The sequence below is a fragment of the Osmia lignaria genome, chromosome 9 (assembly GCF_051020975.1).
Source record: "Osmia lignaria lignaria isolate PbOS001 chromosome 9, iyOsmLign1, whole genome shotgun sequence".
NCBI lineage: Eukaryota > Metazoa > Arthropoda > Insecta > Hymenoptera > Megachilidae > Osmia > Osmia lignaria.
In genome coordinates, this window is record NC_135040.1 from 3,260,240 (window position 1) to 3,277,486 (window position 17,247).

At 32.3% G+C, this 17,247-nt stretch overlaps 4 protein-coding genes and 1 long non-coding RNA gene across 8 annotated transcripts; 3 read left to right on the plus strand and 2 right to left on the minus strand.

Annotated features, from left to right (window-relative positions):
* Positions 1–39: 39 nt before the first annotated feature.
* Positions 40–1,115, plus strand: Trs23 (trafficking protein particle complex subunit 4-like protein Trs23). Its single transcript, XM_034318352.2, has 2 exons — positions 40–214; positions 287–1,115. The coding sequence occupies exons 1-2, from the start codon at positions 40–42 to the stop codon at positions 763–765; spliced, it is 654 nt and encodes a 217-aa protein (XP_034174243.1). The 3' UTR covers positions 766–1,115.
* On the minus strand, positions 904–5,743 carry LOC117601433 (juvenile hormone epoxide hydrolase 1). Its single transcript, XM_034318155.2, has 8 exons — positions 5,547–5,743; positions 2,679–2,790; positions 2,416–2,608; positions 2,094–2,335; positions 1,907–2,022; positions 1,646–1,845; positions 1,324–1,558; positions 904–1,238 (listed from the first exon to the last, which is right to left on the minus strand). The coding sequence occupies exons 1-8, from the start codon at positions 5,603–5,605 to the stop codon at positions 1,022–1,024; spliced, it is 1,374 nt and encodes a 457-aa protein (XP_034174046.1). The 5' UTR covers positions 5,606–5,743; the 3' UTR covers positions 904–1,021.
* Positions 4,755–6,504, plus strand: LOC143305637 (uncharacterized). Its single transcript, XR_013062682.1, has 2 exons — positions 4,755–5,202; positions 5,686–6,504. It is a non-coding gene; the product is annotated as an uncharacterized LOC143305637 (long non-coding RNA).
* Positions 6,505–7,937: 1,433 nt separating this feature from the next.
* Positions 7,938–12,196, minus strand: LOC117601442 (guanine nucleotide exchange factor for Rab-3A). Of its 4 annotated transcripts, none has more exons than XM_034318182.2 (8): positions 12,009–12,196; positions 10,499–10,811; positions 10,174–10,419; positions 9,865–10,100; positions 9,407–9,790; positions 9,229–9,331; positions 9,089–9,155; positions 7,938–9,025 (listed from the first exon to the last, which is right to left on the minus strand). In XM_034318182.2, exons 2-8 carry the CDS (start codon positions 10,724–10,726, stop codon positions 8,946–8,948), a joined length of 1,344 nt encoding a protein of 447 aa, XP_034174073.1. In that variant the 5' UTR covers positions 10,727–10,811; positions 12,009–12,196; the 3' UTR covers positions 7,938–8,945. The 4 variants fall into 4 exon arrangements, with proteins under 4 accessions (XP_034174073.1, XP_034174056.1, XP_034174065.1 ...); XM_034318165.2 differs by lacking the exon at positions 12,009–12,196 and adding an exon at positions 11,406–11,548; XM_034318174.2 differs by lacking the exon at positions 12,009–12,196 and adding an exon at positions 11,372–11,512.
* On the plus strand, positions 12,166–17,225 carry LOC117601399 (tonsoku-like protein). The gene is made up of 6 exons (XM_034318090.2): positions 12,166–12,295; positions 12,477–12,734; positions 12,809–12,974; positions 13,051–13,466; positions 13,599–15,581; positions 15,649–17,225. Exons 1-6 carry the CDS (start codon positions 12,283–12,285, stop codon positions 16,608–16,610), a joined length of 3,798 nt encoding a protein of 1,265 aa, XP_034173981.2. The 5' UTR covers positions 12,166–12,282; the 3' UTR covers positions 16,611–17,225.
* The last annotated feature ends 22 nt before the right edge of the window (positions 17,226–17,247 follow it).

Sequence of the window (17,247 nt, forward strand, 5' to 3'; positions counted from 1 at the left end):
AAAACTTATAAAAAGCATATTGTAAATGTGTGCTTAACAATGGTTATTTACGGTGTTTATATCGTATCAAAATCAGGTGGACTAATTTTTAATCACGATCACAATGTTCCACGAATTGAGAATGAAAAGACATTTAATTACCCGCTAGATATAAAGTTAGGTTATGAAAACAAAAAGGTGGTTGTATCATTTGGCCAAAAGGATGGAATAAATGGTAACAATAAAATTTTTATTTAGTTTAAAAACAAATGATAATTATATTAACCATTTAATTCACTTATTGCAGTGGGTCATGCATTAACAGCAGTAAATGGAAGTCCTGTGGTAGGAAGAGAATTAGAAAATGGAAAAGATGTATTTGAACTGCTTGAGCAGCCGGAAAATTTTCCTGTATCGCTCCGATTTAGTCGTGCCAGAATGACAACGAATGAAAAGATTTTTCTAGCATCTATGTTTTATCCTTTGTTTGCAATTGCTAGTCAGTTAAGTCCTGAACCACGTTGTTCTGGAATTGAAATTTTGGAAGCTGATACATTTAGATTACATTGTTACCAAACATTAACTGGTATCAAATTCATTGTCGTCGCCGAACCTACACAAAGTGGAATAGAAATTTTATTGAAAAGGGTATTTGAATTATATGCGGATTATGCTTTAAAAAATCCATTTTACTCATTGGAAATGCCAATCAGATGCGAACTGTTTGAGTCCAATTTACAGACTTTGTTGGAGAATGTTGAAAAGTCTGGCGCTGGTACCGTTTAATGAAATCTAAAAGTAATCTATAAAATAGATCAGACACGTTTAATACTGGTGCCGCTCGAATGGGGTGAATTTGTTAAATATGTTTATATTTGACAGTGTAACATAGGCTATGTTGTAAATGATAATAAATGTAAACGATTTAAGTTTTCATATTTAATATGAAATATATACAACAATTTATTGAAACACTTCAAGAAGGTACATCAATGGAAATGGAAATATTATTATCAAAGTTCTCTTAATTTAATTCTTCATTCTATGAAGATTTTTTTTTAAGCTCCTCGTTTTTTTTCACGAAGCTGAAAATATCATCAGCTAAAAGTCTTGGTTCTTCAAAAGCTGCGAAGTGACCTCCACGCGGCAAAACATTATGTTGAATTATATTAGGATATCTTCCTGTAAGCAGACTCTGAGGCAATGCTAATAATTCAGAGGGGAAAACTGCACAAGCTGTAGGGACTTTTATAGGTAATCTGAAAGAAAATCCATATGATATTTTCCCTGTCTAATATATCGCTTAAATGTATCTTATAAAAAGTACTATAGTTTTAAACTTACTCGTCAATTTTCAAAGCTCTATTTGGCGAGCTAAAGTTTTCCGCATAAAGACGAGCACTCGTAGTAATACTGTTTGTGATCCAGTATACCATTACGTTATCTAGAAGTTCATCCAGTGTGAATTTTTCTAACAATCCACCATCGTCTCGTGATCTGTATTCTTTATTTGTCCATGTACTGAATTTTTCCAAGATGTATGCTGCCAAACCATCTGGTGCGGATGATAGTCCAACTCCTAATAGATAATTTTACAAATTTTATGAATTTGAGTTCGTATAACTCGCTGATTACTTTTAACAATGTATATGCAAAAATCTCTCACCAACTGTATCTGGTTTGGTAGCCTGTATATGGAAGTATCCAGATTCTTCCATTAATGTGGTGAAATGTTTACTCACAGGATAATAGAGTGAATAATGTTCGCTTCCTCCTACTAAAGACGGGAAGTAAGTGCCAACAAGCAACCAGAACCAATTTTTTAGTGCAAGTCCAGTACACATGTTAAGATGTACACCTGTCACCCTAAAAACAAATGTATATATTTCTTGTGCGTTTGAAAAGTTTAAATACTATATTTACTAACTTTTCTGGATAAAGAGCAGCCATATTGGAGGCGATCAGAGATCCCCAATCTCCGCCTTGAAGGTAAAATTTATTAAAACCAAGCCTCTGCATCAGATTCTTAAATACCACTGCCATCTAAATAAGAAATATTTAAGCCCTCAGGATCGTCAGTCGTTTGAATATTGTACTCAAATAGAAAATTTTACCTGGGCTGTACCCAATCCTGGACGTGCAGCTCCTTGTGAGAATCCATACCCAGGTAACGATGGTGCAATAACTTCGAACACAAAATCATGATTGGGCCATGGTTTTGTTAACATGGGTATTATTTTTTGAAACTCAACAACAGATCCAGGCCATCCGTGTAGCAGCAGTAAAGGAAGAACTTTCAAGTTCTTATCCTTTGGAAGATTGGTCGGTTTCACGTGGTAGAAGTGTATATCGAGACCTAGGTATTAAAATTCCATACAATAATTTATACAAATTAACAAATTCCTTTCCAGATGCTTCTTCTCCCTTTTTTTTCACCTTGGATAATTGTCTTGAACTGAGGGTACTTATTCAACAATGCTTGTCTCTCGGTCCAATTATACTTGTTCTTCCAGTAATCAAGTACCGTATTGAGGTACTTGGTGGAAATTCCGTAAGTCCAAGCTGCATCTTCTAACGGTTCCACGTACGTTTTACGATTCTCGAGACGATTTTTTAGATCCTCTTGGACCTTCGAAAGAATTTCAATTTTACAAACGTGTCTTGTACAGTAAATAAATATTATTTATATTATTACGTACCGATTTCGGTACATCGATCTTAAAAGGCCGGATTTCGGTAGATGCTTTCGCAGCCTTCTTCGGGCCCCAATTTGGTTCCGGTAAAGTTGGTACATGGTGTTCAGTTGGGAAGCTGCAAATAAAATATTATTAATTCATATAAAGGAAGAACAATAATTCTTAATTTATCTTAATTCTTACTAAAGTCACACTAGTGATGATATTGCATAAATTTTGTTATGATACATATTTATTACTGATAAGAAATCGCTCGACAAGATTAGGTGAAAATTAGATAAAACAAGTGATAAAATTAGTATATTAATTTTCGAAAATCAAATCGTATCGAAATATTTATCGGTATAGTAAAAAATAAAAAACTGCTCCTCAGATCACGTCACAGTAAACCTTGTCGATTAGATAACACCGCTATTAAATATAGTCTCCCAGAACGTGTGTATTTCATACATACGTGTCACTCAAGGCAGCTGCGGTACAATTCAAGATAATCTTACAACGTTATCAATGAACTTCGTACTTTATTGAAAATAAAAAGCAAATAATATTACTGTTTGTATCGAAAGGACTGAGGAGATACCTAAGTGGAAAGTAACGAAGAAACTTTCATTTATTTTATTTGAAACATTGAACTTCGATCGATTGATATGAAATACAATTTCAGGGTAATTAATGTACGTACACCCTGTCGCAAAAGTATTCGTCCACCGTTTAAAACGGAATACCTCGTTTAAAATTGGACCAAATGACTTGAGGTTTCTCGAGAAGCTATACAAATTAATTTATTAAGATATGTGCCTTTGTCGTTTTAAAAAATTTGTTGAAATCGTGAAAAAAAAATAGTGAAGGATCATTTTTCAACTTTTTTATGTGAGCCTATAATGAAAATTTAAAATAAGTTATGTTTATGCTGAAAATTTCATCGAGATTCGTCAAATGCACTTAGAAGTTATAAGTAATTAAAATTTTCGACTTTTCATCTAAGAACGTGACTAGTTCCGTTCATCTGTACAGCATGTATCATAGTGTCCGTTCGTCTACTGAAAAAGTACTGACTTTGGAATCCAAGTTTAACTGCAACAAATATCATAAATCTAATTATTTAATAAAAGCGTTAAAATAACATAATCATCTGATAAAAGCTTTAGAATATTCAATAATTTATTTGAAATTACAAAATACACTAGACGAACGGACACTATGATGCATACGTAATTCTTGAATATAAACACGTCAAATTTATTAATTTTGATCAACCATCTGGATAAGTAATTATCTAGATAATATTTGATAACTCAATAGATGAAGCAACTTTCTAGTCGATAAAATTTTGACCAGATTGCAGAAATTGAAAATATATTATTTACACTCGATTATTAACGTTAAATGTTTGATCACGTGATATCGCGTTCCCGATTATATGGTCGCTTAAACCTTGCGGCATAGAGTGACCGACCTATTTTTTGCACTCGGCAGCAGTCCTGTTAGAACAATTAAGTATTTGCTTATAATACTAAACAGTTAAGTTATTTTGCCTGTTCGAAATACAAGAAAATAATTGAACAGGATAATATAAATAACCGTGCAATTTTGTTGTTTATTTGATTTGCAAATGGTACACGTATTGAGAGCGAATTTTGACGTCATGGTAATGGTAATAACATTAGCATAGTAATTAAAAGGAAACATTTATATGGTAAATTTTTAATGTTACATATGTATATCATTAATCAATGACACTTCAGAAAGCAAAGTACAAATCGTACGGACAGGGCCGGCCCTGGGCCTAGGCAGACTAGCTGGCCGCCTAGAGCCCCCATAAGACGACTTTGCGTCTAATTGTACAAACGCAAAAAGAGGAATGTTTACTTGAATATTAATCGATGTAAATGCAAATCTAAATTAGTTATATAAGCTTTAATGTTAATTTTGTAAATTTTATTCAAGGTACTTTTTTTTATGTCATATATGTGAAGGGGCCTTTTTTCGAAGCTCACCTCGGACCCCCGAAATCTCAGGGCTGACCCTGCGTACGGAGGAAGAGTTAACGTAATGAACCTTCCGTATCATGCTGTTTTTTTAGACGATTCTGTTCGATATTTCTTTAGAAAAATGTCGATTAAGAGTTGTTTGTGTTGGATCGAGAGGTCTTTGTACGATGAATAACACGTCTCCGTTTGATTACTGAAATTTTTCGAGACAGAATGAATATGACCTTCGCTAGTATTTCCTGTACTCATCCTAGATATACATATGTATGTGTTGCGTGTTGTAATCAAAGCAGTACAGACGCGTGAATATTCAGTTTTTAGATTTGCAATCATTTTTCTTTAATTAGCGTCAGTTCTTTAATTTGAAATCATTAATTACATAGTGAACTAAATTAGTAATGTTGAATCCATTATAAGACAGATAAAAACTGTTTGCATATTTTGTTCTAAATAAGATGCGTTATATAAATCGATGATATTGCAGAATATATCCTGTCTACCTAACAGAGCTGTAATGGATAAGAAATATGACAGCAGTAAGATTTATATTTAGAAGATATGGTAGTTGTAATCAAATATTTGAATTACTTTTAAAAAACTCGACGACCGGTTTTCGAACAGGTTTTTTTTTCAATATGAGTTTGTAACATAACAAAATATCGAACTTTTTTAAAATCAAAATCTGTTAAATATCTTTTATAATCAGAATTACGTTTATTATTTGTCTTCTCTTCTTAAAAAGAGAAATACCTGTCAGGGTCAACTGAAACGTTTTTGTAGAATAAACACAAACATAGTATTAATCTAAGTTTTAATAAGCGGTTTTTCTTGAAGGTCTTATAATTAACCGGTAATTATGAGGCAAAATCAAATGACTTACTTCAAGTAAGAACCTATCCCAATAGCGGCAAGTGTAAGGAACACTATAGATTTCCACATGTTACACTCGGTACCTGTAGATCGGTAACTGAACTGTTCAACCAGCAATACACGAATGTGTAAAATCTTATCTGTTACAGTGGATTTGAAGAGAATAATAAAGATCCTAAGGACAAAACAATCACGTCAACCAAAAAGTGAGGGAACTTGTTGTCCAGCACCACCTAGTGGCCACTCTAACATCATCCATTATTTGTACAGTGATTACAGATAGTCTATCTGTAGTCACTGATTTGAATTTGAATACCTCCTGTTCTTTTTTAACCGACTTCGGAAAAGGAGGAGGTTACTCAATTTTATCAGTATATATATATTTTTTTTTCTATTTCTAAAGTACAACTTATATACTTGACGTCGATCAATGTCATTGGTAAAGACTTAATCATATAGATAATCTTTGGAATAAGGATAATTTGTAGTTTAAAATGTACAATCATAATCCTTTGAAAACAACAGCAATACTATTATATTCTGTTACATTTCTACAATATAAAAACTTTGAAGATTCATAACTATAAGCGAAAATAATTAATATTAACTTAAAGATAACAATTTCATTTGTTACATTATTGAAAAACAAGAATTACATTCAACTGATAATTAGATCAGGAAGTAATTACATTTATGATAAATTAAATTTATTGATAACTAAAGATCGCACAGTTTATTACTTTAAAATAAAGAGATTTATATTTAATCACTATTATGACAGATTTTTTGGATAATAATTATTACAATTCCTGTATGTTATTATGCGGAAGTCGTTTTACTCTTTTCGAATCTATATGTACTTATGGATCACATCTAAATGTATAAACTTATGATGAAAATCATTCGGAAGCGATCTTTGGCAACTTGAACAATTTGAACGAGTACTATTGTGAATATTTCTAATTGACTATCAAACATGTACATATTGTTACAATTTTATTTCTTCTCTTCGTACTTAGTACTGAATAAATGAGCTTATTATTTCGATCTTCTTAAATAACATTATGTACAAAAATTAAACAGGGAAAAATATTTGTCTGTTCAATTGAATTCTTCAGAATATAATTGTTGCGCAATATTTTACGCGAACGCATGCGCATACGGTAATAATGATTCAATTGATAAAACTAAAATTCGTTTTGATTTAGAAACCCATGGATTTTTGCAAAAAATTATCTCAAGCTAAATTATGTTTGCATATTCGAACACATTTCTTTTGATTGATTGTATAAAAACTTACTAACAGCAAGTACCTAAAATTAGTCTAAGAATTTTACAATTGGAAGCATTTGATATATAAATATATCTTTAAAGCACCTTCAATAAGCAGGAAACATATCCTTAATAATTACTTATTATAGTTATATAAAAACAAGCCTACGTTTTATTTTGATATTCATATAAAAGAATATAAAACGGAAGTATCTTGTTTCAATGATTCAGATCTAAAATAATACATGTAAAACACTGGAAGAAGTATTGCATAAAAAGTTTCCTTATTGCTGAAGATCGAAACACTTTTATGTATAACAATAACAATGCCTAATCGAGTATAGTTTATTAAATGTGTAATTTACAATTGAAAAATGAATCAACGTAGAAAAATTACGATAGAAATTATTTTGTGGCAGATTATAAAAGGTAATTCTAGCCATAGCACACATCAAATGTTTCTAATTTCAACCACTACGTTAGTTACATGACAATTTACATAAGAGTGTTTCATATCATTCTTAATAGTATACACTTTATTTATTTTTTTCATATGCGCGCTAGTTACCAGGTACTGATTAATGTTTGCAACAAAATGGAATATATTCCTTGTGGATATAATACAATTCTCTCTACGGGGGAAAATTGTGTACCTTTGGACAAGATTTAAGTTTTATAAATTATTCGATATATAAATATATGATCATTATATTCGATATAATATCATTGATTCTTAAATTAAAAACACAATCATTTTGTGCCACTTAATTAATACAATATTCAACAATCTTTTTTATCCATAGATATTTATGCTTTTGATTTTTAATAGAAGATTTATGTATGGCATGTTTTAGAATACTTAGCCATGATTCAACACTAGAACTACCAAAGGGGTCAAAATGACTGCTTTCCAGTTTCTTATTTTAAATTATCAAGTTTATCAAGGTATTTTTGCTGGAATGTATGTTGACTATTGTCGAGATAAAGAATTGATATATACATATATTAAATTATGTTTCATCTGGTATTTATTTAATTTTCTGTATTATTTTCAACTTAGAAATTAGTGTGCATCAAACGTCGATAGTTCTAGTGTTAAGATATTTATATTTTCAGAAAACATTATTGAAATAATTTAATTATTTCAATATTTGTTAACACTATATAAAGATTCATTTTTTTTCGATAAATTTAGTTTTACTTGGTAAGTCCAAAGGTATGTACATATATAAAAAACATCGCTTCACAATCTACAGGTATTGATAACTATTAATGAGCAACCAAATATTGCTACAAACTTGAAGGAATTGGTATAATCATTAATAGTCAACGGAAAAAGAATGAAACGCGATTAACCTATCTCTGGATGCATTGAATATTTTCTACTTAAAAGTAATTGTCAATATAATACATATTTTCATTAGATGTCATAATCTCAATCAATAGACAACTTCAAAATTATTCTGTGAAGACGTTTACCCTTTCAGACTACAACATTTACACCTTTTTTTTATCTCAAACGAGAGAATGCAGTTTAAAGTAATAGAAATTGCAGCTATTCGTGTGATATAGAAGTCCCGAAATAATTTCAACTGCGTGGGCATGATTAAATCATCGCTAAATATAAAACTTAAAACTAGTTACGTGTTATTAATAAGCGAAAAGTCAAAAGGCACCATGTTTCCCAATATCTTAAAGATACTTCATTGCACTTTGAAACTGATCGAGACGTTTTTTGGATTTTTTTTATAATAGTAAATTATACTTTTATATAACAAACGTCAGATCGTTAAAAGTCTTCATTGTTTAACAATAAAAAATAGGATTCAGAATTTTTAGAAACTATAATCTCAATGAAAAATTCTAAATTGGCTCATATTCAATCACTTTCTTTCCTTTTTTTTCCATTAAATAAATTCAAAGCGTTATAATAGAGGATTTTGAGAACTTTTATACGTTAAAATTTTAACACTTACTCTATAAAATCTCGATCGGTAGGTAGTAAAAATGATCGAGTCTAGCTGGAACGATTAAAATTGTTAACAATCTATAGTCGATAGATGTAAATGAATAATATAACAGATCCATGGCCTAATTTGTTATGTTTAAGACTAGAAGAAATCCTCCATGGAGTGCGTTAAGACGATAGCGCGAGACCCAGACGAGCGAACGCCATTTCCTTCCGTAATCGTGTAATTTCCCAATAAACATCGTGAACTGTAAAATGAAGATATTCAGATTCAAGTAACTAAACAGAAATAAGTATATCGTACAATTTACCTGAACTTTTGACAAGGCCACGCTCGATATAACGTAGGTAATTCAAAAAATCGCAGACCGCTATGATCTATAGAAATGGATATCTAATATTACATCCAATACTTGATAAATTTCTTTAAATATAGAATTGAAAAACTTACTCGATTTCGACAAATTTGTGATATGCTGTACCACTGATTTTCTTGATCCCCGAGCCTCATTCGATAATAACATTGACGCGGAGCTTCGAGTAATACACATTTTCTAAAATACAATGAAAAATGTATTTGTTAAAATATGATTAATATAAAGGTTCGTACTTTGAAATATATTAATTACTTTGGAAATGTAAATTTAGTTTTGTCACTTATCGCCTCGATGAAGATAATACCGTCGAGAACAGCTTGCCTAACCTTCGTTCCTAATTCTTTATTAGGGAAATCAAGGCAAAGATCGATATCTTCTTTAAATACTCTACCGACAAAAGGATCACCTTTGTCCACGCATGGATTAGCTTTCCATTTAAGAAATTCTGTATGAATTCTAGGATCAACTTCAAGGCCGAAATCTTTACATTCTTTATCTTTCTCTTTGTCTGAATCTTTCTTCCAATCCCTCTCGAGGGATTCTCGATCGGATGGTAAAGACGGTCTTTGTTCTTTTAGCGGAGAATCCGGTGGAGAATTCTCTCGACCGTATTTTAAGTTAAAATGCGACGGTGACCTAGAATGAAAAAGTATTTAAAATTTAATTTACGTAACAGCTGATGTTTCTAGAACAATGAAAAATTGTTCCACCTTCTGTGTTTTCTTGTAAAAAGACCCTGTTGACCATCCTCGCTATTTGAACGACTTTTCGTATCGATTTGCGGGTGTAAATGAAAATTTGGCTTAGCCGGCGTCGAAGTTAAGACTAACGTTTTCAATGCTGCTACTTCAGCAGCTAGAACCTCGGCTTTCATACGACTTTCCTCTAATAAACGTTCCGCTGTGGCTTGACGTACATTCGCTTCTCTAACCATATTATGTGCCTCCTATTTAAAATGTAAAATTTTGTTTTTTAATCAGTTTTCAGTTTCTTTGTATATCTTAACTTATGCGGTTTACTTGAAAGAGACTGGCAGTGAGTTCCTCTAATTCAGCTTCGACATCCTGTTTGATTCTCGAGAGCCTTGTGACCTCTTCATCTTTCAATTTTAACTCCTCGTGTGCTCTTTTAAGTTCATCTTGCAATTTTGCTACAGCATGTTCCTTTACCTCTGCTATGGCCCTACCCCATTGTAGAGTAGTCGGTGAAGGTGGTTGCTGATTAATTTTTTTCAACGAACATGGTTCCTCTTTCTCCTGAGACTTCTGAAATCCATCGTTAAATGAATTTAATATATTAAATACATAATCAGTTAATAATAAATATTGAACCATAAGAAATTACTTCTGAATCCTTTAAACATAATAACGCTTTTGAGGAATTGTTACAGCAATTAATTCTCGTTGAATCATCAACGCAATCTTGATCGTTTATTAAGTCTTCACCATTTTCTTCGTTAAATATAATAGGCAACGGTTTTGTGCAATGATTTCGGTTTTCAAACAATTTATGTTCATTTTCATTCAACCTTGCCAGAGTGTCACAGGATTTTGTAAGTTTTCTTTCTTCCATCGTTGATGAACTTCAATATCACAATAGAACATTGTGGAGTTTTCTGGTTGATGCAAATACAAGAGCGGTCTTGGTTGATCTAGAACTATGTAAATTAATTATTAAAAAAAAATTCATTTTTTTTATTTAAAAATAATTTAATTTAATAATAAATTCTTTCAAATGAATGCCTAAAATATTCTACAAGTGTAAAGAAATGATTTTAAAATAAACACAGCTATGTTACACAATAGCAGATATATGATGATCTTTAAGTCTAAAAAAAGAAATAGTACTCTAAATAATCTGTTGCCGCAATTTAATTTTTAATACATTTATTTTTCTCTAAAAAATAGTTTCAGCAAAAGAAAAGTAAAATTTCAACAGTGTTCTTTCAATTTATAAAACGTACAAGTTCAACAAAAGTAGCTACACTGTCGCGTACCTTTCATAACGGAACATCTTAATTAATAGTAATTTATCTCGGCAATTAGAAGCGCGCTGGAAATAATTCCGCTGAATTGTCTTTATTCCATAGAGAGCGTATCATTTAATCCGATACAAAGAGTTTACATGTTATTATAATAAAGAAAAATTGAACAGCATCCATTGGTAAGAGAATTCATCGACGGAAGAAGAATCCGCGCGTATCGATCCAAAACTTACAATGATTCTAATGCTGTAAGCATCTACAACCTACCCGTAAACCTCTCTTCACGCAACTCCCCAGCCATTAGTGATTTTAACGAAGATCATAAAAGTATACCAGAGAGAAATACGAATACGTATTCGACAGGAGAATTCTACAATATGTCAACTTCGTGTCACTATCTTACGGGACACATCACCCATCACCCTTTTCTGACCCGCACACACGGTCCGACTGATGGGTCGCCGAGAATGAGTGAACTTTCAAGCGCCACAGGTTATCCGCTGCTAAATGCTCGTACTACCTCGTACCAGCTCGTACTTGTGCTCCGTAGATTATGAAGTCATTGTAGTTGATGCGCGTCTTAAAATTAGGTAAAGAATTATGAAAGTGAGCGCTATGTTTGCGTACGTAAAATTTTACCGCAACAATTACACTATACTTTCCGTACATTCTTTCGTTATTGCCATAACGTAATTAGGCTAAAACGATTTCAATTGCATTCAATGTCATAGCAGTTCAGAATGTAAATTCTTTTCTCACGCTCTCATTTCGCATTATTCTAATCGTATGAATATCAAACCGTGTCCGCATTGCGAAAGTACATTAGCAGAGATAATATTTCGCGTTCAACTTTTTTCGATGTAACAATACCTTGATTTTTATCAGCGATTGATGGTAATTTCGATGTCTAGTAACTTCACGATTTTCTTTTGGCTCCTCCATCAATGGCCCTTCGTACTCTCTTCTTTACCGTTACGACGCGTCTGCTGTAGCGTTTGATACTTTTCGTGCGTGCCTATGCTTTCAGCATGTGCCTGCCTCTGTGTCTGTGAGACACGTTCCCAAGCTCGAAGGTGATTTCAATCAAATCCAGTGAATCGAATGTGAATCACTTGTTTCTATAATAATTCACGATTTATAAACAATGGATGTTGATAGTGAGTATTCATTGAATTTTTGTATTTAATATATCTTCTTTTGTTCATTTAAAAATTCTATCCTACTTTGATAATAACTGTAATTTGGGAATATTTGTCTGTTAACAAATATTTTATAAGAATCAACTTAATGTTTCATGGGCAATTATACCTTATGCATGATTAACTTTTTATATAACAGGATTAACCAGAAAGAAGAAACGGGTCAAACGCGATGGCAACCTTCAGCAATTAGCTGAAGTTACCAAAGAACTTGGGGATGTATATTTTGAGACTGGAAGGTTTGAGGATGCTCTACAAGAATACAAAGAACAATTGGAAGTCTGTAATATTTTAGAGGATAAATTGAACATTGCTGTAGCTCATAGAATGATTGGAGAGATATATGCTAATTTAGGCACCTATGAGGAAGCATTAAAGCATCAGAACTTATACTTGGGTTTGTTTTCTTAAATGATCAACATCCATAATATAACAACACAATTGTAATAACAATATTCTTGTGTTAGGCAGAAGGAGCCAAGGAGATAAAGAATTTATTAGAAGAGCAACGTGCTTATGCAACATTAGGTAGAACATATTTTTGTTGGGCTGAAAGTTTGCCTGAGGTTGAGAATAAATCTGATGCTCTAAAAAGTTCAAAAAAGGCATACGTGAAGAGCATACGTCTTTGCAATGAGTATGTCTTCTGTACAAATGTATTAATTTTCTGAACAATATTTAAGGTGTATATTAAAAATATATATTTTATTTAGATTGGAAGATACAAATATTGATTTGAAGGAATTGATCACTATGAGAGCTAGGTTGCTTTTAAATTTGGGTTTGGTATTAGAAGCTCAGAAAGATCATCAAGAGGCTGTTGATTTAATGGAAAAGGCTGCGGCGTTATGTCAGACTCACAATTTAAAAGAAGATTATCATAGAACACAAATTGCTTTAGGAGGAATTTATGAGCGGCAGTGCAATTACGAATTAGCGCTGAAACATTTTGAAAATGCCACTGAGGTTGATAATACGTCTCTAAAAGCGGAAGCACGGTTATTTCAAGCGGAATTACTTTTGAAAATGGAAAGATGGCATGAATCACGGAAGATATTAGTTTCTCTCTACGTTTCAAGCAAGTTGCCAGAAAATCTGAAGCACCAAGTTGAAAAATGCCTTAGAATAGGTACGTTTGTGATGATATAAATTTTTATATAGCATTAAAAATTGTTATTATTTATAATAGCATAATAGGATTAAAAATTGTTATTATTTATAATAGCATAATAGAATTAAAAAAGCTATTGTTTTGTTATAGTTGCAGCACTGCACACTACCGAGGAAGCTTTAAACGCGGAAGAAAGTACAAGTGGTAAGTTGAAACTTTACGAAACGTTAGGAGACGCATCGGTTGCCGCGCAATGTTTTGAAAAAGCTATCGATTATTACAAGAAGATGCTCGAGTGCGCTGAAGAAATGAAAAGTGATCGAATAGGAGCAGCTTTGTTGAGTCTGGCGCAAACTTTGAAAGACGTTGGACGATACGATGAAGCGTTAGAATTTGCTCAAAGAGAATTGATATCGTGCACGGATCCTCGTGAAATATGTAGATCTGCTTTATTTTTAGCGGATTTATTGATAGCCAATAAGGCAGCCGATGAAAAAATCGAGGAGACATATAATTTAGCCCTGAACAATGCGAAAGATAGTTCAAATATTTCCTTAGAAGCGTCCGTCCTGAAGGAACGTTTAAATTTCTTTAAATCTACCGGTAAAACTGAAGGAATAGAAACGCTCGTAGAAAGATTGAAAGAGTTAGAAAAATATTCTACTGATACAGATAGCGAAAGCGAATCAGAAGAGCAGATTGGCGCAGATATTCGCTTGGAAGATTTATCTGACGTAGAAGCGGAATTGCAAGCTAAGGGGAACAGCAGGGTGAGTAGAAAACGGACAAGGAAGAAATCAATGGCGATAAAGAGAAATGAAAAGGGTGAAACGCAGCTTCACGTCGCTTGTATTAATGGAAACATTGAAACTGCAGAAAAATTGTTGGAGGCTGGTCATCCAACGAACGCTAGGGATCATTTTGGTTGGACACCTCTCCACGAGGCTGCGAATCATGGTTACGTGGAGATTGCAGAGTTATTATTGAAGCATGGCGCAGATGTAAATGACCCTGGAAGTCTCATGTGCCAAGGGGTTACACCTCTCCATGATGCAGCATCTTGTGGTAACATCAGAATGATGCGGCTTCTAATGCAGTATGGTGCTAATGTAGAACTTAAAACAAATGAAGATGATACGGTACTAGATTGTTTAGAACAGTGGAGAAATCGTGTCGATTATTTATCCTCCGAAGATCAAGAGGAGTACGATGAAATGTATAATATGTTGTCTGCGATCATTCCAGCAAGTCAGAGGAAAAATTTCAAACGGTCATATAAATCACCGCACAATTCAAAAACTTATATCGTCGATAAGGATAATACTGTAGAGAAAATATCTGCAGGTGAAGATTATAAGAGAACTATAGCCAGTTTAAAACGTAGGAATGATCCAATTGGGGCACCTCTATCTCGTAGTAACTCTAATGTAAATCCTCTTTTAAACAGCGAAGAAGTTCTTCTGGACGATTGGCTGGAAGACGACATTAGTGAAAATATTAGCAGTAGAAGGTGCTCTGATGAGCTTTCGATTATAAAAAGGAAATCGAGTAGTGGTGATATTGATTCTGAGAAAACTTTAAAACGACAAAAAACGAGTAATGAAAGTTTTGTAACAAAAGAGAAGGAATTTGATTTAATAGAAGAAGATAGCAACGAAAGTTGCGACACTGTTGTAACATGTTCTTCCAATGCATCAAAATCTCGGAGGAAAAAGCAACAGGTGTCTTTGCTGTCAATTGGATTTTCTAAAAATTCTGTTTCTCGAACTCCTTCGCCTGTAAATCCATCTCCTACAGAATTTGAATTTCGAGAAACGGGTGCTATAAAATCAATTATTTTAAATGTTTCGGTGGAAGGGAAAGTATTCAAAACTCAGGTAGAGTTTTCGAATACGGCAAAGCCATTAATTCAAGATATTTTAACTGATATTAAAACGAAATTTTACAACGACAGTGGATGTAAAGCTAAGTTTGAATTAAAAACTGTGAGCGGTATTGCAATAAATAACAATAACTTACTTACAATTTTAAACGAAGGAGATGTGATTAAAAATTTGCAATGCGAAATAATTGAATTAGAAACGCCGTCTATCGTCGAACGATATGGAATAATTTGTAAAAATTACAATATAGGTAAGAATTTCGTAATAACTCGTTAAATTTAATTTTTTTTATTAATTGTCGTGTTTAAACTTTTTAGATGTTCGTGAATCCGTGTCAAAATGCTTGAAATCATGTGAGAACACATTTATTTTACGCTTGAAACAAGAAGATATCAGTAAAAATGAATTTATATCTCTATTGAAGACTTTGGAATATCAAAAAAATGTTCAAATATTAGATTTATCTGGTGGAGAATTATATGAATTAGGAAAAGTTTTAAATGATTGCATTTTGAAGTTATCGACTTTACAAGAATTGTGCCTGCAAGGATGCGATGTAGATTCAAATTGTTTAAACAAATTAGACAAGCTACCTGTACAGCTCAAGCATTTAGATCTGAGTTATAATCCACTTGGGCCAGCAAGTCAGGAAACTTTGTCTAAACTTCTTAGACCTTTGATACAGCTTCAGACCTTAAATTTACGATATTGTCAGTTGAATAATTTCCAGTTTATTTTAAATAACTGTAGCCTCGTAAACCTAGATATATCTTGGAACAGTTTCAATGAAAACGGCCTGGGTACTTCTTTACAGAGACAGTTACTTAATTTAAATTTATCAAATACTGCTTCTTCAAGTGAATTCAATTTAGTCAAAAATATTTTTACTAGCACGAGTTATTCGTTTTTAAATTTAGAATGTTTGGAACTTGCTGCCTGTGATTTAATGGATACCGACGTAAGAAATATATTATCGCAAGTATCAAATCTTTCTAAGTTGGTACTTAGAGGAAACAAAAATGTAGGAGTAAAATCTTTGCATTTATTGTTAAATCATACGCCAACGTTAAGATATATAGATGTTAGTGGTTGTAAAAGTATTACTGAATATCCTGATGTTGAAATATTTATTGAAAATCCTGAAATTTGTACATTAATCGTGAATATGTATCCGGAAGTCTGTGATTGTTGGATTTGTTTATGGCGAGGAAATGGTGTTGTGAAAAGATTACCGCATAATCTTGTTATGTTTAAACCTATTAGTGGGATTGGAGGTTGAGATTTAATTGTACAGTAATTGTACATATCGTCACATGTGTATAAAGTTATAAGTTATAATTTATATAGTAATCTATACAAAGTCAAATTCAACAATTTTTAAGCAAGTACTTTATAGAAATAACTGCAAGCTGTTAACTCCAAAAGAATCTATTTTTACATTGTAATAATAAAACTATATTTGAAAATGCAATTCAATTTGAAACTTGCGCTACTTTACTTTCAGCAATGAAATCAGTAATTTAGATAACTGTTTATCAAACAATTATTTTAATCATTCTTCAGTCTTGTGCTGGTTTTGAATGATATCTAAAAGATAGAATCAAAGGGAGTCAAAATTGTGTTTTTTTGAAAGAACAAAGGCATGTCCAGTCTTTTTGTATTTGTATTTCCCTTCCTTTAGCAAACATTAATGTGAATGGGACTAAACTTGACATATCCCAGTTCAATGTATACATGTAATCAAATTTGATTGTTTACGATAACCTATTCGAGTTAATTTTTTATATATGAAACTCTATTAGTCATTAAAAATGGATTTGATTAAATAAAGTAAATATCTTAAATCTATGTACAAAATGCTTTATATCGTTGGGTCTCATAATGCATACTAAAAAGATTTGTTTCAGATAATAGGC